The sequence below is a fragment of the Pan paniscus genome, chromosome 9, assembly GCF_029289425.2.
Source record: "Pan paniscus chromosome 9, NHGRI_mPanPan1-v2.0_pri, whole genome shotgun sequence".
Taxonomy (NCBI): Eukaryota; Metazoa; Chordata; class Mammalia; order Primates; family Hominidae; genus Pan; species Pan paniscus.
This window is the reverse complement of record NC_073258.2, coordinates 85,632,728-85,657,047: the sequence shown is the minus strand read 5'-3', so window position 1 is coordinate 85,657,047 and position 24,320 is coordinate 85,632,728. Positions and strand designations below refer to the sequence as shown.

Here is a 24,320-nt window from a genome sequence, read left to right as displayed (position 1 = left end):
GTATATTTGTTCGTTCTTAATTGTATATACTTTGTTACTGTTAGGAAGAGCTTCGTTACTCTCATTTCAGAGTAACCTAGTCAACTGGTTTGTAAACTCATTGATGGCAGAAAGACATTCATATCCCTCTCTGCCTTACATGTTTCAGGAAACTCGATGATAAAAATGCAATGTTCCACTTACATGAAAACATCTCTACTAAAGATTAAATGAAATAAGTGGACTTCAATTTACAGTAGGAGAGGAGAGGGAAAGGGATTTAAAGGTTGAAATCACACAGCTAATCATGCCAAAACCTTATATGTTTGATTGTCTCCAAAGTTCATGTGTTATCTAAAGACTATGCTTTCCTTATAGGGGTCATAAGGAAGAATTCTCTCAAAGAGTTACTAAATAACAAACACTATTATAGAGAGTAGATGAAAAATTGGGATGTATTAGCTATAAGTGATAGCTGGGATAGTCTATTTGTTAAGACCTTAGATCCTCAAATCAGGTGGCTTGGCTTCAGATCTCAATTCTGTCACTCGAATAAGCCATAGTCTCTTATATTACTGTTATCAATATTCTCTCTTTCCTCCCCATGAAAGAATTATCATTCCCCAACCTTTGTCATCAGGTTGACCACATGACATTCCTTAGCTAATAAAATGTAAGCTGGAAGATGTTTTTAATGTCTGAACAGATGTTTTAAGATCCGCTGCATATTCAGCCATTGATCATTTTTCCTTCCGCCATGAGAACATTAGATAGTGGCTACTCTTCTATCTGACAGAAGCTACTGATAGACCGTACTCTTCTGCCCATGGACAACATGGGCTAGAATGATAGCTAAGCTATGAAGGACATCTAACATGAGGAAGAAATAAACATTTGTGATTGAAAGTCATCAAAAATATTTTTGTTAGTTGGTTCATTTAGCTGATTAGTATACCAATTTTGTTACCTTGGGCATTACTTAATCTCGCCCTGTCATTTGCTTTCCTTTTTTTGGTAAGATTGAGTGACTGTGATGGTTAAATATATTAATGTAGTTAAAGTACTTAGACCAGTGCTATACTGGTAAAAGTTTTTTTGCAGAAAAAAGTCCTGAATTGTAGTGTTTGTTAATTTACATAGTATAAATATTCTCTCATGACTGATTCAAAGCTACCAGCATGATGTCACTGAATGTGGAATTAGACCGAGTTACACACAACCAGCTGTCATGAGTAGGATTGGCTCTAGCACTCTGTGGAATTCAGAACAGTGTACATAGCAAGCATGATATTAGTGCCTATCAAATAGTAAGCGTTATAGAAGAGCAAATTTTCTGAAGATAGGTAACTGAACAAAATGGTTTCTCAAATTTACTTTACATTCATAAAAATGTATTTAGAAGATCACTCAGAGAACTTCAACATTGGAAGCAAACTTAGAAATAATCTAGTATACCTATTTCATCTTAATAAAAAAGGAAACTGAAGCTTAGAGAGGCTGAGTAGCTTGCTCAAAGTCACACAGAGGCAGAGAGTAGGAAACAGCACCATGGCTCCTAGTAGCCAATCTATTCTTTTCCCTCGCAACATGAACAACCCCTTTTTAAAAAATTGCTATGAAAAGGATCAGCAAAGAAAAAAGATGCATAACTAGCTAATGCCTCTTACTGTGTCCCAGTTTCTGATTAAGTATAACAATAATAAATACAAGATCAAAATTAAACCCTGGTTACATTTATTGATAATCCTGTTTTTTGTAATTATGAGTCCATTTTGAGGAAAGTTGTCATTAGGAGAAATGCTTAATAGTGTATTGTTGTGATGCATCATTTTATAAAAGTGATAATTATTAGGAGGAACTGTAAATTTTATCAATCATTGAAAGGTCTAATTAAGAGTAGTTATTTTGACTATAAAAATGAATGTGCCATCTCCTTGCATTTCCTAGTAATATCTCCTAAAAATATTGTAGTACACCCCCATGCAGTACACTCTCAAATTAGTGCTTTTCAAACCAGTAATGCAATGTGTTGGTATCTTAAGGTAACAGTAATTCATTTATTTTAATAATAGTGGTTACTGGCTGTAACTATGGAATGCATTGTCATGGAAACCACTTTCCCCCTCATCTTCCCCTCCAATTTACCCCAGAGTTATTATTTGGAGAGGAGAATTAAGGGAAAGCATTTTCTCTAATACATATAAACGGATAACAGATAAACACATACACATGCACATACAGAGAAATGAACTCTCACTGATTAAAGTTAAACATAAAAAGTCAAGGAAATGAAATATACATTTTGTTTTATATTTTGTCATTTCACTTTATCAATCTAAACTAGCACAAACTGTAAAATGGGGAATAACTTGCACATAGCAGCCTTAATGCTGCCCTAGAATAGGAGGTCAGCTTTAGCTTGGGTAATTCATCAGGGAAAGACTGTGTTAGATATTATTGGAACATCACAATATAGAGCATACAATACTTTTGGGGTGTTTGAAATCCAAATTATAGGCTAATGAATAAGGGAAATATTGTACAGCTTTTTTAGGATCTATTCTCTTGGAAAAACCAGCCGTAATTATAGATGCTCTGTAGGTGGGAGTGCTCACACAATCACACTTTTTATGCTAACATAAAGGAATAAAATGGTAAAGGATATACTTAATCTGTACATGTGACTTTAAATTTTCACAGAAGGCCTCAGACCAGAGTTTTGCTCCTAAAATGTGACCTAGTACATTTAAGAACATATAGATTAGCCCTCCTGAGTCCCTCCAGCTATTCATTAGATTGAATCAGTACTGATTCCTAATGGAGAAATCTACTAGGCAAGGACTTCTGCACTTAGTGTAAGAATCCCAAAACCTTAGGCATGGCTGCCCTCTACAGTTAGAACCAGGTGTAACTCAACTCTGAGGGTCTTTCCGTGTTGAATTTTGCTCATACTTTGTTCCATATTGAGTTTCCTTCAGATAAGTCTTATTTCATAAAGAGGACTTGCATTCCTCTCACAAGGGGGCTGATTAAAATGTAGATTTATTGACATTCTACTGGCCTATGGGATGAAAATGTAGGGTTGGGCTTCATAATCCATATTTATAATAAGCATCATAGAGAATTATGACATAATCAGGTTTATTTTCTATTAACTTGGGAGAAGGGACGAGAGTATTTTGGATATGGGTGGGGCAAAGGCATGTTATAAGGCACTGTCTTTGACTTAAAGGTTTACAAGTTGGTATGTTCTTTTGTTCTAACCAATACATTTAAACTTTCTAAGGAGGAAGCATACCATGATATTGAGGCTCTTATTAGTTTCGGATATAGGTGGTCTGACATTCTGATGGAACTGCATCAGGAGGATGTGGTTCTAACAGTTTGCCGTGGATACTTTGGACTATGTTGTTCCTGTATTTCAGGTGGGATTTCTGAATTTAGCACCAAATTGGTAAGTGTCTTGGAATTACCACATTCATGTAAATGTGACAGTCCTGGTCCTTCCCAAATAAATCTGAAGACTTTGGAACATGTTTCTGGAGAAGTGTGTTATGTCTCTCATGATGCTGTTTTCTAAACTCTCCTCTACTACTTTTCTTTGAACCTAACCTTCAGGCTTATTGATTATGTGACTTGAGCAAGTGATATAACACTAAGGGGCTCAGTTTCTTCCACTAGAAAAAAATATGTCGAATAATATCTACCTCTGAAGCTAAGAAATGAAATAAGCTATGTAAGTTAAGAGCAGCTACCATGTACTGGGGCTTACCACAGGAATGTGTTGTTCAATATATCTGTCTAGTCTTCCTGACAACCCTTTAGGTTAGGGGTTAATACCATCTAGTTACAGGTAAGCAAACAGGGGTTTGGATAATGTAAATGACTTACACAAAGCCACATCCAGCACCAGAGCCAGAATCTGTTTCCAAACTCTGATGTTTTGCTCTCTTTCTACCAACCATCTGTGAGGCATAGTGCCAGGCACCCAGGTGGCACCCAAAGAGTGCTAGTTTTACCCACTTCCTACCCCCACACCCTTCTTATCACATTTGTTTTTGTCTTCCATAAGCAATTTTGCAGCTGTGCCAGCCAGCCACATGCTGATTTTTTTTTTTTTTTGGTCTTTCTGCAATTTTGACAGCCTCAGTTAAAAACAAAAAAACAAACAAACAATAAAACATCCATCAGTCTTGTCATTCATACTTCTGGAACAACATAAATACTACTTCTGGGGTTTCCTGGAGCCTCAAAGACATCAAGGTGGGGAAGGGGCAGACACTTCTTTTTTGAGTTTGACAAATGTTATGTTAAATAAAGCCTTGGTTCTGAGGCCGCTTCCCTACCCAGGGAGTGAGTAGGCTCGCTGAACCAGAAGTCAACCTCGTAGGGCACCAGCGAAATCATTTTGAGCCTGTTTTCTACCCCAGATTTCTTTGCTGGCCCTCTGCCCCCGGCAAGGCATGCTGTTGTCAAAGGGCTGGGAGGAAGTTCCCTGCAGGGCTCCGCGCGGGCCTCCCCTTCCCGGGAAGTCGGCCTCGGAGGTCTTCTACCCTCGGGTGGCTGTAGCGGTGGGGGCCAAATGCAGTCTCGGGGTCACGTCAGCGCGGGGAGGTCCCGCGCTCCCACGCTGGGGACTCCTTGGTGGCACCAAGAGCGCCCAAAGGCAGGGCCAGTCTGGCAAGCACAGCGCTTCCTCCCTTTCCCAGCCCCTCCCTCCCACCCCACTTGCCCGGCCAGCGCTCCCCACAGTGACTCTGGATTGCAGCAAGCCACTGGCTTTTTACCAAATCGGGAGCTGCAGTATGTTTTCTTCTTCTTCTTCTTCTTCAGAGGGAATAATTTCAGCCCCCTTCAGCTCGCATGACAATCTTGTGTGACTGGGGAGAGTAGGCGGGCACATCCTTTTACATGCTAATACTGCCCCACCTCCTTTGAACCCGCCTCTAAGTGCCTGGCTTCCTTTTATTTTTATGGTTTATTTTTATTTTATTTTATTTTTATTTTACCTCCCCCAAATTCACCGTAGGGGGAAAAATTCTTTCTTGGTTCTGTCCCTCCCCCCACACGCCTCGTTCCCCAGGGAAGGGAGACCCCGAGAGGCTCGGTACTTGCCCGCGGCGTTGCTTCCACCGGGGCTCCGGGATGGCCACGGCGGGTGCTGGGGGCAGTGATCGAAGCGGCAGCTCGGTCTAGGCTGTCGCTCCATGTGCCCGGCGAGCACAGCGTTTGGGTCCCCCAGCGAGCTGCCACTGCTGCAGCCCGGAAGGAATGTCCCCTGTTGTTAAGGACCCTGACTGTTTTACACCAATGATTTGCCACTGCAAAGTTGCTTGCACCAACAACACTTTATCGTTGATGTTTGGATGCAAGGTAGGAAGAGGTTCATGTCTTTTTAATGCATGTTGCCTCCCTCGGGGGAGAGAACAATTCCTTCTGTTGCTTGTTTATGTCTGCCTGTTGGGAGAGTGACAGAAGCTGCGACTGCTCTGCTCTTTCTGGGAGCCAGCTGGGTTTGGGGGCCAAGAGATCGCACTGATTTTCTGGCTTCCGATGTTGGGCTCATAACTCAATGGTGATGGGACCCTGGTCTCTAACATACAGAGGCTACAAGAGCAGATGCGGCTCGGAAATGGGGCACCTTGGGTGGCTCTCTGCTTGGGATCTCCTTATGCATTTAGCTAGTGACTGGGCTCCAGACTGCTGATTTGGGAGCTCCTGAACTCATCTCAGGTTACTACCACCTACAGCCCCAACCCACTGGGCTAACTAGCAGGAGTAAGTGGGGTGGTCGATGAACTCTAGATAAAATTGAACACATTAGTTTGCAATTTGACATTTTTTAAGATAAACAGCTTATTTTTATTTTAGACAGAAAATCTGGAGCTAGGCTCAGGTTGCCCCCAGTTGCATGCTTTTCCCTTTTATACAATCCACTTGAAATCAACAAACAAATTTTATCAAGAGGTGGCGCAGTTACTCAGTGAAGTTTGTAGTAAATAACTGTCCCACCCCAGATTTTTGTAAAGGTGATTGGTGTTCCCAGAGAAATGAGGTTTGAAGGTTTTTAAAACAGGTTATCATTCACTGCTCCTTTTCTGAAATATATTAATGGTGCTTCCTTGTTGGACCTGACGACGCACTCCTTGAAAAGCATGCATAGAACTTGGTGTTTGAACAGTTTTAGCCCATTAATGGCCTGAGTGCATGTCCTGTTACTGTAAGTTACAAGTCTTCACTTCTTTTTGTTGTGAAAAGCCAGTGGATTTGTCCAGCTTATTTATATAAAACACTTCATGTGGCTACTATGGTGACTGTCTAAGGAGAGAGAGAGAGAAAGAGAGAGAGCTTTCTTCATCTGAAATAACTGAAGTTTGACTTCTCTAAGTGAATATATATCACATTATTCCTATTTTTCTGAAAGATAACACCAGAGATTGGATTGGACAGCTGGTAAGCACCTTAGGCAGTAAAGTTAATGAAACACACACACTGAACTTCATGGATAGTGCTCACAGGAGGTGTAAGCTTAACGGAAAAATTGGGAGTCAGGATTTTAAGTCTTATATTGGCTATGCCTAGAGAATCTTCTCTGGGCCTCAGATTTTCTTCTGTAAAATGAGGACTGTGGATGAGATTATCTCTGAGGCACCTGCCAGCTCTAACAATCTCTGGTTATGTCTTTCATGAAGTCATTGAATGATAATATTATTGCCAGAGATTTACGTTTTTCTGCTCAATATGATAGGTTACACTGTAGGGTTGGTTTAAAAATATATTGCCCATACTAAAGAGTAGCTTGTTGTTCCTTTGGAAACCCCGAAGAGATCTTAGAATTGTTGAAGGTTTGTGTGTTCATCACTGTCAGGAAGATGTATGTGAATGAATAGCACCAATAACTAAGGAGTTAGGTTCTCTCCCATACAACCTGCCACCCCTACCTCATGCTTTTATTCACTCTCCTAACTGCATTTACAGTAGCATCCTTGCAATGGCTACTGTTTAAAATCCATTCCCATGAACTTATAAGAATTACTTAGCGGTGCTAAATGATATTTAACAAAGGTGAATTATTTGTCAAGGGAAATTAAACACAAGCTAATAATCAAATAAGATAAGCCATTGGTGTAGAGAATGTTGTTGAATATGCATTCGACCCTTCAAGTTCATTTACAAACAAGTTTCTTTTATGCTGTTAGGTTTTCCCCTAACTTTCAAACCATATTGGAGGGAATTAAAATAATTTCAAGCACACACTTTTTTTTTTAAGGCTAAGGAAATACATTAGTTTAACTTTCTTTACGTTCTCTTCCTTTTGGTATTCGGATTTAACAAATTCACTTTATGAGAGAGATTCATGTCAATAGAGTGAAACACCTATGTCATGTGTGTTTGCAGACATCGTTTTTTGAAAAATAAATTAATGTTATGTGAAAATAAAATAATGCTTTTAGAGACTCTAACCCATCTTATTTTGCAAAGTATTTGAATAAGATAATTCTCAAATCCCTTTATAATGGGATCAATTATTATATTATAACCATACTTAACAGAAGGTTAATTATAGGTGGGTTGACATAAGGATTCCATCTTATAATCTTAAATATGGAAAGAGTATTGGGACTTTCTACCGTAGCCTTCCTCCTAGTGAAGTTCTTCAACATTATCTGACAGATGACAACAGAAATAATATGGAAAATTTACCTCACAGACAGGCTTAAGTTTCAAAGCTAAATTTTATACTTACTATTGATATGATTTATGTAAGTCTCAGTTTCTTCATATGTAAAGTGGCCACAGCAATAACTACTGCAGTATATATTACTATGTCATTGTGAGAAATAACAGTTAAATGAGATGCATGCAGTACTTACTATGTATAAATTCATCAAATGATTGTTGCTTATATGGCCTTAATTATTTTCATAGCTTCATTGAGGTGGGCTTATTACTTATAGGAGAAACTGCTCCCACTGTTATTAAGATAGTTCTCTTGATAAATTCTTCATCTTTATTAAGAAATCAATCATTACTTTTCCCAAAGTTATTTTTCTTTGCTCTATGCTGTTTATGTAAAATATAGGAACCATTTATATATTGATATGACATTCATAAAATGAAGTACATTTATGAAAATTAATTAACAAATTATACTATTATTCCATTTGATCAGCAAATATTTATTGACCACACTAGAAATTCTACACACTGGAGGCATAGCAATAAACTGCTCTTGTTCCCTTTGGTCTCAAAGTTAAGTGATATGGCAGATGATTACATTTCTTACAATATTGATTTAAGAAAAAAATATAAAATAAGGATTTTCATTGAATCTTTTAGTAACTAAAATGGGATTTAAATAATTTTTGAAAAAATCATGGAGACACAGATTTCAATAAGGATACTTCAGAAACCTGCAGTCATTTCAAGATTACCTACTAAGTGTGAAAATAAGATTATTAGGATGAATATTTATTTCCTTTCCTGAAAGTTATTTACATGGCAAAGTCTAAAACCATTTTCATGGGTAGGCCAGACTGTCAGTTTCAAAAACACTAAAACTGTTTGCTCTAATTATCTCAGAATGGCTTCAAGGATGCTGAGTAATTTGAGCTTTCAAGCTAGACACTCAAAAGTTATCTTCTTTTGTCACTTAGCCATCTCCAGGGTCCCTCTTGTTGCATCCTGACAGCTATTCAATTTAGTTAACTGACTATACGACTTATGACTGTAAACATGGAGTGTCTTTCCATGCTAGGCATTATGATGGGCATTAGAGATACAAACGTAAGTACATCACCATTTCTTCCAGAAATTAATCCCAAGCCTATTGAGGAAGTAATTCCACTTCCTTTATTAAAATACAGATCACCTACAGTCCCATCTAACCTTAAGTTCTCATGAGAGAAACCAAAATAACCTTCTTCCAAAAAAAAAGATTTTCTATTATATCAGTTCCCCCCTACTTTTTTTTTTTTTTTTTTTTTTTTTTGCCCCTGTCCATATGCCACCATCACACCTACAAGGCTATTTATGGGAATGGGCTTGCCATGGGGAAGGAGGTCTTCTAAAAGGTTTTTTTCTTTGTCATAGTAGTTTTTATGTCATTATCAGAAAATAGACATCAACTTTACCTTCACTTAACTGTTTTCTCCATCCACAAAGATCAAAGTATTGAATTTAATTTCAAGGGCCAGCCTATATAGTATTTCTCTTTCCTTTATCTTGTCTATAGCTGCATTGCAAAGGTCCACAGTCCATGTGTGTGTGTCTCCCTTCTTTTATTCCCCAATATTTCTAAGATAAAAATACATACAAATATAAAAGAATATTTGTTATTTGTCCTAATATTCTAAAAATACTTTATAAATTACAGTATTCTCTACATTATTCCTTTGCTTTACTATTTTAATTAAAAGGAAGATGTAATTGAAATATGGCTTATGTTAAAAAAAAATGCACAAGGGACCTGGATAGACACTTCTTCAAAGGAGACATTAAAATGGCCAGTGGGTACATGGAGAGGTGCTCAACATCGTTAAGTATCAGGAAAATGAGAATCAAAACCACAGTGAGATATCATCTCATACTATTAAAATGGCTGTTATCAAAAAGACAAGAGGTAACCAGTGTTGTCAAGGGTATAGAGAAAAGGGAACCTATGTACACTGTTGGTGAGAATGTAAATTAGTGTGATAATTATGGAAAACAGTGTGAAGGTTTCTAAATGTATTACAAATAGAACTACCATATAACCTAGCAATCCCCTTTTAGATATATAACCAAAGGAAATGAAATTAGCATCTCACAGAGATATCTGCATTCTCATGTTCACTGCAACACTATTTTAAATAATTCACAATAGCCAAGATATGGAAACAACCTAAGTGTTCATTGACAGATAAATGGATGAAGAAATTGTGGCATGTATCTATTTTATAGAGATACATTTATATCTGTTCTATAAATTAGAATATTATCCAACCTTTGAAAAGAAGGATAACCTTACATTTGCAATAACATGGATACACCTGGAGGACATTAAACTAAATGAAATAAACTGAAGATAGGAAAATGCTGCTGACCTCACTTATATGTGGAATGTAAAAAAAAGTAGAACACATACAAACTCAGTAGAATGGTGGTTATGGGAGATTGGGAGGAAATTTGAAGATGTGGGTTGCAGGAAACAAAGTTGCGGTTATGTGGAATGAATAAACCTAGAGATCTCAGGTACAGTGTTTGGACTATAGTTAATATTGAATTGTATACCAGAAATTTGCTAAGAGAGTAGATTTTAGGTATTCTTACATACACACACACATACACACACACAGAGTGTAACACAGATAATGGGTATGTTAATTAGTTTGGCTGTAGTAACCACTTCACTATATCAAAACATTATGTTGTATATTTTGAATATTTACAATTTTAAAAGAAACATGGCTAAAACTTGAGCACCTCTTTCTTTCTCATAATAGCAATTTGTTAATATAACAGCTCAACTGAACCACTGTGAAGCCCGTAGGACACATCAGGTATATTCAATATTGTTTTTATATATTAAGATAGGGGAAAGTTTTTGAAAATGTTATAGAGTCCTGAAATTTTATTTTTTTCTGGTGAGTATTTGGACCTTTTGTAACTGCCCTAACCCTCAAAGGAAAGGAGTCATCTTCTAGAAAGCAACCTACCTTTCTTCTACAGGGTGACTCTCACAAAAGAGAGAATAGGGAGAGTAAGGGGAAGGTTAAAATGGAAGAAAATGGAAAAATAAAAAAGGGAGGGAATCAGAAGAAGAAAGGGATGAGTTCAAGGACTAAAAAAGCAAAAGGAAGGGGTAAAATAATTTGGTTTTATTAAACATATATACAGTATCTTAGATGTTTTACCAGTGTTATTTCTTCCAATCTCCGTAGTTACCAGGCAAACAGAAGAAGGAGCAGGGAAGGAAAGAAAATAGAACAGAATGATAGGAAGGGAAAGATGGGAAGGGAAAGTCTTGGGTGGGGCGGGGAGGCAGAGAGAGAGAGAGAGAGAGAGAAAGGGAAAATGGGTTGTGGGCTCCCAGCCTCCAGAGGGTGCTCTAACACTCACCCAATATCAGAGGGCCTGTCAGCACCTCCTTGGTGAACAGTTCCCTGGAACCTTCTGCCTTTCTCCACCTCTCCCAGACCCCTTTTTCCTGCCTAGACAGTCTCTGTGGCAGAGAAGTAGTTTTGTTTGCCCATTTGTTTATTTAAATGTGGCCAACTTTGTTGTAAAACATTAGTGGTAGCAGAGGAGCCATCAATTCATATATCATTATGCATATTTTTTGTCACTAGCAGGGTAGTTTCCCTTTACCTATTTTGAATATTGCCAAAGGTTGACAATTTTGGTATATGTTTTTTTTTTATTTTATAGTAACATGTGTTCATTGAAATATATTAGAAAAAAACAGAAATTCAAAAAACAAACTTTAGAAAATACTTTTTGTTTCAGAGGACTAGATGTAAAAACTTAATATTTTAGTGTGTATTTTCCTAGTTTCCCAGTACTATTTTGGTTTCCTTGGTTTATACATGACTTATTTTAAAAGTGTAGTTGTAATCATGTTGAGTCTGCATTTGAATAATTTAAATTTATATTAGGCTTTGTGAATGTATTTTAATTGCTGTATAACAGTTAACCATCCTTTTGATATTTTGGCTTTTTTCCCCTTAAATTTTCTACTATTAAAAATAAAATCAACATCTTGGGGAATAAGTCTCTTTTGGATTTAAAATTATTTCCTTTGGATAGGATAGAATAAGTAAAATTACTAAGTCAGATTTTAAAAAATAATTTAAGATGCTTGATGATGGGTATTTCTGCATTTATTTTAATCATAGTTATATAAATTTGTATTGCTGCAAGCTACTTTATATGTCATCACATTCTTCATCTTTACTTTATGGATTTGTAAATAAGAGGTAGTCTAGTTTTTCTCCTGTGAATCGGGTTAAAACTCTGTTAGACTTTGAGTTAATAGGAGTCTCATGACTATATTGCTTTGTATCACCTCAAAAATACCTAATATGCAAAAAATCCAAGTGTTCAAAATTGGTACATTAAGGAGACAGCTATTTACATTGCCAAGACTTCAGTTTCTCTCTCAATACATACACACACTGACCTGCTACCAGTTGTCAGACAGTGTTTTCAGAAATGTCAACTCACTTAATCTTTACAGTGCCCCTTCGAGATGGGTATAGTAGTTACCCTAGTTACCCCAGTGTTACAGGTAGAGAAATTGGGGTGCAGGTGGTTTAAGTAATTTGCCCAAAGACATATCACTCTTAAATAGCAGAGCCAAAATTTGAACCTAAGCAGGTTAGATTTGGAATATACACTCATTTCCAATATAATTTTTGTACTCTTTCAAATAGCAGGATTCTATGCTTAAGTGCCTTTAAGCTATGAGTCAATTTGCAAAAATGTCATTTACGCACACCTGAATTTGAATGTAAGGTACACTGATGAGAGGAGTCAGTTTTATTGTACAAGAATTTCTTTTGAGAGGAGTTTGATCCAAACATCATTTCTCATAGTATTCACACTATCATTTTCTGCATGAGGTTATTAAATCACTTGGACAGAAGATGACTTACTCAAGGTCACACAGCAAGTTACACAGCCAAGGCTACAACTAGGTCTTCTAGTTTCGAACTCAATGTTATTCTTTCTACGTCATGACCTCTAACTCTGAACTAGAAGTTTTGGAAATCAAGGTGAGAAAAGAGAAACTGACAAGTTTTATCTGCAAGAAGTTGGAAAAATATCACCCTTCTTTCAGGACTGTTGTAAAAATTAAGTGATAGATCACATATCAAAACATTTAGCACAATGCCTGGTATGTGGTAACTATAAAATACGTGGATTTTTTTTCTATTTTATTAAACCACTTTACATATTGCTGAGAAGATGTAGATTGCAGATAGAGTCAACTGGATAGTATTAAATCAAACACTTTGAAATTCACCTATCAGTAAATTGGAGGTATTTTAACCTACCAACACATTGTTGAAGTCTTCTAATGCTACAAAAAGAAGAATCTAGAAGTTTATATAATTCATACCAAAAACAAAAATCCTAGATTATACCTGACCCAGAAAGAGAAAATGAAAAATGAGCTAAGGAGTTAAACAGGTGCTGAATGTCCCAAACAAGCAGGCTGCATTGACCTTTTGTCCCCCTTGACAATATATACTTGCCACTTCAAGGTCTTTTACAGTTTTTATTTTTAATTGTAGAAAATTTGAGAGAAAAACATTGAATATAAAAAAATAAGGAGGGTTAACTTTTATGCCACCAATAAAGTATGTTCACAGAAAGGGAATATTGAATTGTAGAATTCAGAATACTGAAAGAGCTCAGACTTTAAGAAGCCTTTTGCCTTGTACTCACTTATGGATATCTAGGGAAAGTTTTAAATAAAGTACATATGGTGAAATCATTCCCAGTATCTTTTGAATTAAATTACCCCTGGACTCTTATGGCACGTAATACTTAATAATTGTATCCTAATTGTAATATTCAATTGTAAATTCTGTTTGCTTATCCATTTGCCCGTGTAAACTGTAGGGATTTTAGGGGCAGGAGCCATATTATATTCATTTAGTATAATGCCTGGAAGATCCAGTAAATATAACTATGCCTATTGCACAGAAGGCAGTTAATAAATATTTGTTGATTGAGTGAGTGATTCAGTTGCTCATAATGTTTACTGAATGTAGAAGTGAAAAAATAAATGGTGCCTGTTTTGTTATTTATTTGTCAACTTTTCTTTAAAATTTGTCTTTGATAAGTTAACCTCTTGTGTTATCAAACTTCCCAGAGATTATGTTCCCTGAAATAAAGACTAGGCATTACTTAATGTGGTACCTTGATGTGGTGGTTAACTTTATGTGTCACCTTGACTGGCCAGACATTTGGTTAAATATCATTCTGGGTATATCTGAGAGATTGTTTCTGGATGAGATTAAATTGGTAGACCCAATAAAGCAGATTGTCCTCCCTAATGTGGGTGAGCCTCACCCAACCAGTTGAAGACCTGAATAGAACAAAAAGCCTGAGTAAGAGGGAGCTCCTCCTGCCTGCCTGCTTTTAGCTGATGCATTGACCTTTACTGGCCTTTGGACTTGAAGTGAAGCATTGGCTCTTTTTGGGTTTTGAGCCTGCTGGCTTTTGTGCTGGAACTTATATCATCAGCTTTCTCAGTTCTCAGGCCTTTAGACTAGAATTGGAACTGCATGTTGACTCTCTGGGGTCTCCAGCTTGCTGACTGCTGACCTTGGGACAAAACCTCCATGATAATGGGAACCAATTCATATGTGTGTGGGGGGTGGGGGAGGGGGTGGGGGAGGATAGCTAGATCGATCTCTCTCTCTCTCTCTCTCTCTCTCTTACTGGTTCTGTTTCTTTGGAGAACCCTGAATAATGCAGCTAGTATCTGGGGTGAGATGCCTGGCTCTGTCATCACTAATTGGCCATTCTTGTCTAGTAAGGTACAGAGAAGCTAATAAATCATAAATGCAATCAGATCTCCATGCCATGGTGATCTTATTGAAATTAAAATAGTTTCCTCATAAGGTTATGGATTTACTTTATTGTAAGTCACAGATTATACTTCCAGAGACACCACAGTAGAAAACATTTAAATAGTAGAAAACATTTAAAACTACTTTAATGATTTTTTCAGCTATATATATATATATATATATATGAATGTACTTGTCAGACTTATGAACACATTATATATTTCAGTGATTATAAAGAACACAGTAATATTTTTTCCATATAAACTTAAATGATGGTGTCAGGTAGAATAACAATAGCATCCTGAATGATGGCTTCTGGAAATCTTATAAATAAGGTAATATTTTTGAAACTTCCATTTGTATGTGTGTATGTGTGTGTGTGTGTAATTCCTAACATAAAATACATAATTTTGATGGGGTTTCATGTATTATCTTTATTGAAGTTTTTTTCCAAATTCCTAAAGTAGTTTAAATTATTTAGTTTGATGAATGAGCACACTAAAAACAGTCATTATCTCTAAAATGCTGGTCCAGTGCACTGTAACAGCCTTAATATCTACATTATGGATTAAACCAGGCAGGGATTAATGATATCACTGCATCATATGGCAAATAATCATACTATCATATTATCAAATAATAATGATATTACTTTTATAAGTTCTCAAATAAGATGGCAGCTACTCACATGTCAGTTGGCTTATTATCTAAGGGTAGGAGACTTCGATTTTTCTCTTGGAGCCATGTCTCAAGTATCCTCATTATGGTTGGGTGAAAATCTCCATTTGGAGAAATGTAGGTACACTTGTCCATTAATCAATTTCTAGTTCTCTCTTGAGCATATATATTATGTTTAACATTATAGTGGGCACCTCAGGTTAATGCTCAAATATGGTAAAATAGTTCCTGCCTTGGGGACCTTTCAGTTTCGTTGGTGAGCTAGTACTGAGAAATGTACATGGGAAAAACAACTCACAAAGCAGATTGGACTAACCCTTTTTGGGTGATCACCACCCACAGTGTTTTATTCTAAGGACTTGACATGAATTAATCTATATGCTATTCAAAATTAATCTATACGCTATTCATTTAGGAAGTTATTAATTGCTATGTGACACTGTCTCTTCATAAGTACAACTAATATCAGATGAGGGCCCATACAGTAGTTTAAAAGTAGTCTCATACTTCAGTAAGTTGAAGGCCCTGCTCCAGATAATGAGAAGACAAGAGAACCAATGATGTCTTTAGGTATAGAGAAGGATTTTAGGAGTTGGTCAGAGTAAATCTCAGTTTTTTAAAGCCTTGTACTGTGTCAGAAAGGAAAAATAATTTGATTTTCTATTCAAGTCTACAATTGATCTCTATGGTCCAACACTTCTTGAGAAGTGTTGAAAGTAGTAGTGGGGCATTGAAGGTGTGCCTTCCCCTTGGATAGAAGTGGGAAGGGAGAAAGGGAGGAAGAGGGGGAGAGAATGTGAGATTATATATCCTATTCTACCCTCTGTACCAAGCAAAGATACTCTGTGTATGCTCTTGGGCAGGCAAACATAGATGTAAGAAGCAAGTCCTGAGGGTAGAGTTTGGCACTGCAAAGTATTGTGACTGAACCATTAGCTCTGTGACTTTGGGGAAGCTCTTTCACTTCTCTGAGCTCTAGTTTCTTCATCTATATGACATAGATAAGATATATTTAATGTGTTTGTTATACCAACCAAACAAGAAAGGAACCAATACAATGTCTCACATGTAGTAATCATTAAATAAATATTAGTTTTCTTTCTCTTACTCTCTCAGATGTAGTCCTTTCTCTTTTCACTTTTATTTGCATTAACATAGTATGAAATAACCTAGAAAGAAGCTTTTTCGTGTTCATACCCGAGACTCAGGAGTGAGAAAGAAAAGAGTTGACTGTGTCAACCAGACCATATATTAACTATATTCAATCTTCCTTCACTGAGTATTCACCAAGTGCCATCACTTTGCTAGATAAGGTTTCATTTATCATCTCTAGCATATTATTAATATATCCTATTTTCTCCTATTTGAAGTAGTTGGCATAACCTTTCCCATCCCCATTATCTCACTTCAGAGTCTGCTAGACAATGCTCCCTTCCCTCACAGCAGCTTCCATGTGAGCACAGATTCAGTAATGTGTGTGTTATTATAGCTTTTGTTACCAGATGTATTGGTGCCTGATGGTATTCAACTAGACAACTTTTTTCCTAACATCTACTGCCTGAGAAAATTTTGTTTTAAATATTAGTAAACTTTATTTTCTTTATTTAAAAGGCCAGATGACCATCCAAAAGAAATGCTCCTTCGGATTCTGCAGGCCTACCTAATTCCTAAATACACCTTTTTTGAATTTTGTAAAATGAGACATTTTCTCTCTGTACTTGTGCATTGCCCTTTGCTGTAGCTATTTCCCCAACAAATTGCTATGGTTGGTCTCTCAAGCCAGAGGAAAGAAAAGGGTTTTATAATAAAAATGCTGACAGGTTCCTAGCTACAGCAGTATGAGTGGGGATGCTATGATCTCATTTATTGTAGAAACCGGATGTCTGTTTTGGCTGAAGGGAGAGCAAGCATCTTCCAGAGCTCTGGGGTTTAAAATTTTTATCTTGAAAAGTTTGCAAAGAAAAAAAAATGTGGCTGTAGATAAATAGGAAACCCAGAATATGCAAACTGCACCTTTGTTCTTCCACTAGAAGTACTAAATTGAATTTCAAAAACGATCTTAGAGAAAGTGGTCATAAGGTTTAAGAGACTAAAAATGGGGATTGTGCATTTGCTTGCTGTGTACAGAACTTATCTCTTTGTAATGATTTTATCTGGCAATTTAGAAAGTATTCTCAATCTTGATCTCACTCATATTTTAAAATAATGTTTACTGTTATTATATAGAAAGCCTTCGTAAACTAGTTATCTTTTATCCCTTAATACAACATCTCTATGAGGTAGATATTTTTATAGACGAGAACACTAAGGCACATTAAGATGAAAATTCTCTTTACTAGTAAGGTTCAAACATCAGGCTGAAGACCGTTTCTCCATAATATTTTTCAGATGATCAAAGAACTATTTGGGGGCTAGACTAGATGGCCCCAAATTAAAGTTCCTTTCATGTTTATACATAAATTTGGCTATACCTTGCCCAAAGTGACCAAGCCCAAAGTCGTGGCACTTGGGTTTAAGCCCAGGTTTCTGACTCTGAGCCCAGGGAAAGTCTCTATTTTTCTTGTTTGTCCCTCTTTGAGCATTTTCCGGGGACTGACCATGCTTCCAAAGCACTAAACCTGTGTATTTCTGGGATGCTACCAAGAGCAAAGGGAGAAGCTGGTGCTTGCCCCACAGTTTTCATTTATATATTTGTATGATCAAAATGAGTGCATGTTACCTAGTCGAATCTTGAAAGCCAGAGTAGACATAGTACAGAGGGCTCAGCTAATGCATACTCTCAGGTAAAATTCCATCTGTGCAATGAAGGCTGACAAATGTTTCAGATCATAAGGGCAGAAGTAGAGCTGAAGGACTTCAGATATTGGTCTCTTCTTTCCTCTGGCTTCTGACCTCTTTCAGCCAGCTCCTAGCTTGGGAATACAACCTATTGTACTCTTATAATGGATAAGAGTATGTAGTTAGGCCAGTTGAAGTCACTGCTGGCTTTCTGTTTTATTCTTTTCCATTCCACTTCAGAAGTCCAGGACCTGGATATTACCTTGATACTTCCAGTTAAATCAGTTTCACATACACCTCCATGTCAGTTATTTACACTTTTAGTGTCAAGCCAGGAAACTCAGCAAGAATTTGCATGTGCCCAAAACCCTGCTACTTCTCCTACAGAGGAGATTTGTAGAATCAAATATATCTGAATGAAAAAAATAAAAATCTTTATCTCTCTGTAAAGATAGCTCAGGTGGTAGATGTTCTGGGTTCTGGGGAGGCAGATAAAAATCACTTATAGATTTGATCTCAGATTAATCAGCACTCTACTAGTATTCAGACTGTAGGTATTTGCTTGGGGAGCTATATTTGCTAGGTCTGGCCAATTTTTGGATGTTGCCAGACCCTCATTCATGTTTTTTCTTCCATTCTTTGGACTCAGGAAGATAACTTTCAGATTTTTCTGACCAGAAAGGATAATCTGAAATGTTTTGTTTTGCAGTGTCACAGCTAGGTGTTCTGCAATTTTGAATAAGCATTTGGCATTGGTGTACAAGTCTCCCTTAAATATAACTTTAGAGAAGAGGTCTATCTGGAAAACTCTAGACTTCCTTTACAGTTGTTAGGTTAACTTTTTGTATTTACGTTTAATTGACAGTGTTTACTTAGTTTCTCTCTGAAGCAGTTTTGGAAAACTGTATAGCAACTTCAGCGCCAATGTAATGAAATTTGTAGCAAAGTAAGAGATAATGAATAGACTTAACTAGATTTATAGAAGTCCCTCCCTCCCTCCCTTCCTTCCTTTCTTCCTTTCTTCCTGTCTTCTTTCCTCCTGTCTCTGTTTTCTTGTTTATTTACTTGTTTTACTAGTTACAAGTCAAGATTACTTTCTTGCTTTCTGTCTGGAGAAGCAGATTTTCCAAAGTAAGTTTCATCAGTACCAGCGTATTAATGTTCAGGACCTGACGTATTTCATAGATGATGGTTTTGAAGATCCTTATTACCTATCACAGACTCAGTTCCATTTAATCTAACTCTATGTTGAATTGTGTCCAATCAAGATGTTTCAATGTATCACTCAGAAAATATTAATGAGATCATTTATACAGTATGTCTAAAGTTGCTTAGTTTCAACTGAATAATCCTGACTTATTGAACAGTTTGAAATCTTTCCTTGTATATAATCTGGCTTTTCAGAGCCCCCAAAGCACTCTCTGTATAGTTGCTTTTGGCTCTGAATTGTGTTAGCACCTTGTGCTATTATTTAATCATTGCATATAAATATTCTACTTATTGCCAACAAGAACATTCGTTTGTTTAGCAAATACAGTATTGATCTTTTTCTAAACTTGCCTAGTGCCTTACAATGGTATGGACGCTATCCAAGGAGGGAAGCCATCAAGGAAATATTAATAGTATTCCTTCAGGACTCAATTTGTATCATCTCTTCATGGAAGACATCCCTGGACTTTGTATCATCTGTGCTCACATGGAGTCATGGACTTCTTTCCTTCATATTGAACTCAACTGTCACAAGGCTGTAAATATCATGAGGTGTCAGAGTCTGGGACTTAACATCCAGAACACCTAGCTACTGCTATAGTGCTTACAACATAAGTTCAATTTATTATGTTTGTTGAATGAATGGTTGATATAATCCATTGTTTAATTATTTAGGCAATTGAGACCTAGTGTTCATTTCAAAGAAGGACCTGTTGAATAATGACACCCGTCATACTTAATTTTTAAGATATTTTTATCTGCATATAATTTCTACTGAACTCCACTTCATGACAGCAGAGGGAAAATGAGGTATTTGATAAATATATATTGAATGAACAAATAAATGAATCCCTTGGTCACCAAGACTGAGACCTAGAAGTTGGTTGATAAGTACTTGGTGAGGAATGAATGGATGCATGAATGTCTGTAAACATAATTCCCATAGTAACCTATATTTTGTGAGTTAGTTTAAATCCATCTTAAAATAATCGATAGTTTCATACCAGCTGGAAAGGATTTGTTTTGCTTTTATTGCTTATAAAATAAGCAGCTTTTGTCTCTCTGACTTAGAATCCATGTATGGTCCAGTGTCTTCAATAGAACTGAATGATTTGCAATAGAACTGGTAAGAAGGGTTGGTCCTGTACTTTGTAGGATGAGGCCTGGTTCCAGTGCTGCCACAGGAACCTGTCAGCCATGTTGCTCTGGTCTTCTGGCTTTGTTAGACATGTAGGCATGAGATAGTCCAGGGGAAGGAAATCTCTGGAAAATTCCCCTATGTGTAGGGGGCTTCTCAGCACCATTGTCTTCTCCATCCCAACTACGTTAGAATTCCCAGTCCCTGTGTAAGTCTTTCTGAAGTAAGTCATTTATTTTCCATGTGTTAGTTAAACTACTTTGAATGCTTCATTCCCTTTAAGAAATCATTCTGGCCAACTAGGCAGAACTGCTAAAGACTGTTGCTAAGAGCAACCAGCTAAAAAGTTTGTTCTTAAATTAACTAGCAAGCCACCTCAAATCCTTTTCTAGAAATGAGTGTGTGCACATGTGTGCATGCTCATGTGCCTACTTAAATTTAAAATATATATATAATATATGTGTATATACATAATGTATATATATGTGTATATATACATAATGTGTATATATATGTGTGTGTGTGTATATATATATATATATATGAATTAACTAGTTACTACCTGTAGATTCAACTTTAATCAGGGTTTCTGTCTAGAAGAACCAATCAAGAAGTGGGAAATGTCAGTGCTTTGTGAAAATAACAAAATTAATGAATTAATTACTTAGGAAAAGCTCTGGTCAATAATGGTTAAGCCATTTGAATAGTAAAATTATTCATATTTTCATATTTTTAAAACATTATACTGGTGTGAATTTGAGGCTACATGTAGAAAATCTAGGTTGTATACTCCATGAGGGCCAGGGCTATCTCTTATTTATGTATCTCTTTACCTCTAATTTTCAATATGATACCTCACACATAGTAGGTGCTTATTAATATTTGTTGTATACATGAAGGAATGACTGTCTAGATGGTAGTCCCATTATATTAATGAGAAATTAGGGGCCCAGAGTAATAAATAACGTCCCATAGTTTTATAGAGCTAAATGGGCTAAGCTGGTCTTCAAACTCAAGTCTGCCAAACTCTGAAAACTATACTCTGAAGTGAAATGTTGTTTCTTCTTTTAAATACTTTACAGAAGAACAAAACTTTGCAGAACTCAGATTTACACTCCTTATAATTTAAGAATCAGCATCTGTGAACATAGAGTGTCATTGAGGTAGGGATGTGAGTTTGCAAATTCAACAGATCTGGATTAAAAACTCCTACCATTTATTAGCAGTAGGGATGTGGGAAAGATACTTAAACTTCCTGAAGACTTGTCTTCAAGTGCAAAATGAAAAGATTAGTGGCATATTAAAACACATATTGTAAGAATTAAATGAGATTATAAATTAAATATACAGGCAGTTAATATGATATATGCTAAGAAGTACTGGCTGCTGTTATTACTGTTATTTAAAACAGAGGAAAAAACAATATAATAATGTGCTATTCTGGGGAATGTATTACCCTAAAATACATATATAAATACACACACACACACACACACACATATATGCGTATATATATATATATATATATCTTCACTACATAGTTTTAGCATTATTTTCTAAGCTAAGAAGACACTAAAAATATTATCCAGGAGCTCTTATGGACATTTCTAGTCTAAAAAATGTATTTTTATTCTCTTATTTAACACTTTCACTGAGAATATCTTCAAAATTGAAGATTTGGCTAGTTTGCTTATGTTCATTGTTATCAAATTTACCTACCAAAATTTGTTTTTTCTCTTAACTGAAGCTCTTGAGACCCAAGTAACTAATCGTATGTTAATGTTTTGAGAAAACTGTAGTTTAGTGTGGGGCATTTTGTGGACTTGAGCTTTATTTGTTTATCTCATAGAGGGAATATTTGTGGTGGGCAACTGTGCGATCCTTGCAAACATGAATGGTAAATATTTGTTTTCTTCATTTGTTGAATCACTTTTTTTCAGCACCCACTGCTTATCTTGGTAGAAATCATCATCTTCATTATCCTATGGCTTTGTTCAAATCTAATCTGAGGAAAGAAAAGTTGATCATTTAGAGCAAGTCAGGGTCTCAGGGTTTTCTTCAGAGAAATTTAGTAAACCCTACTACAGTAGACACAATGGAAACCATGATTCATTTGTATGGTAGAACCTAACAGTCTTTCTTGTAAAGACAGCACATTCATTTTTTTGAAAGAAGTGTGACTCAATTAATCTAAGCATAGGAACACTTCATTCATCTTGCATAATGAGAGTGTGGATTCTGCTTAAGCACATTTTTCTCTAATAAGGTAAGCCCCTTTTAAGTGTGTAAAACATTTTTTATTTTTAAGAATTTTTGGTGAAACTTCTTACAAGTATAAACTCCCTGTTTTGATAATACTATAAGGACAAAGTGATATCAGGCATGAAATCTCTGTAGGAAAAAGTTGATTCTCTCAATATGTAATTATTAGTTCATTTACTTTTTTATCTCGATAAGTAATTATTAATTCATTGGCTTTTTAACAAGTATTTATAGATCTTTTCATATGCCAGACACTGTGTGAGGTTCTGAGAAGGCAATGATGAAGAAAATAGATGTAGTCCCTCCTTCATGGAGTTTATAGTATAGTGGAAGAGACAGAAGACTTAAATAGATATACAATAACAGCTAGAAAGAAGGGAAAGACATGATAGGAGATCGTATATATAAGGCCTGATTTAAACTGTGAGGTCAATAAAGGTTTCAATGCAGAAGTAATACTTGGAAAGGATGAGTTAGAATTAGAAAGGTCACAAAGAATGCCTAAAGGTGTTAAGAGTGAGAAGTGCTTTGAGACAGAGCAAAAGGAAATATTTGAGAGGATAATCAAGGCTTAGTGACTAATTAATGTGTAAGGAAGGGGAAAACAAAAGAATCAAAAGACCTTTTACATTTTAAGTCCAGAGGTCTGAAAGAATGATGTTCTCTCAACAGAACTAGGGAAATTAGAAGTAAGTGAAGAATTTGATTTTAAGTCCATTTGCACAGTAAGTTTGGGGTGATAGTGAACCATTCACATGGTTGATGAACCTGCCCAGTTGAAACACAGCACTAAGTACATTAGAGTAAAGCTGTAGCTACAGATTTGAGAGTCAACCACTGTTACTGCTGTCAGAATGCAGAACATGTAGCAAGAACCACAAGGTCAAAAATCCCAACCTTGAGAGGTGCAGGGTAAAAGAAGTATAGCACAGAAGACCAAGAGGTTTAGTACCACAGGAATAAAGCAAGGCAAGTATCCCAAGGATCAGGGAGCTGATGTTATTGATGATTTATTTATTTGCTCATTTAGCAAATATATGTATTCAATACTATTTTCAGGTTTGTGCTAGGCCTGTGGAAATGAACAAAGTTCATTGAAATGAACAAAGCAGATATATGGCCCAGCAGAGGAGAGTAATTGTTGAGAAAAACATGGGATTTGGTAATTCCATTAGAGTTCATAGGATGAAAACAAAATTGTGGATGACGATTTCGACAGAAAGGGGGAAACATAGAGACCACAGCTGAGTATGACTTGAGAAAACCTTTAGAGAAATAAAGAAGAAAAATAAGGTGTGATCTGGATACATCTGCAAAGACAAATGAAGGCACTGTTTGGGGCTTTAAGTAGAGCCACAGAAAGAAGACAATGAGGACACTGCAAGTTGGGCATGAAGGAAGCTGCCAAATATTAGGAATTATAAAACTTGGATTTCAGAATCAGTTCTGCTATGAGTACATCTTTTCTATTTTCAGGGACTCAGTTTACTTTTCAGTAAAAAGAAAAATAAAATGTGCCTGGGTTGGGGGAGCTCAAACACTTCCAAATTCCCTTTCAATTATAACATTTTGGAAGTCTGAGAGAGTAGGGTATTGGCTTAAGGACACATGTCCCACAAGAAGTATCCAGGGTGAGAATGGGAGTATAGGACCTATCACGCATTCAATATCTATTCTGAGCTAGGGGCTATGCTACATGCATTTTCCCTCAA

The 24,320-nt window shown here is 36.4% G+C and overlaps 1 protein-coding gene across 13 annotated transcripts in view; it reads left to right on the top strand.

The window, feature by feature from the left end:
- Positions 1-24,320, top strand: part of DLG2 (discs large MAGUK scaffold protein 2) — a 2,166,992-nt gene that overhangs the window by 894,555 nt on the left and 1,248,117 nt on the right. For 2 of the 13 annotated variants that reach the window (XM_034934121.3, XM_034934120.3), the window contains exon 1: positions 4,193-5,352. The exons of 10 other annotated variants lie outside the window; for them this stretch is intronic. In XM_034934121.3, the coding sequence (XP_034790012.1) occupies positions 5,251-5,352 (102 nt within the window). In that variant the 5' untranslated portion in view covers positions 4,193-5,250. Of the gene's footprint in view, positions 1-4,192; positions 5,353-24,320 lie in introns of those variants that run through there. One more of the 13 variants, XM_034934122.4, reaches the window with a different exon arrangement.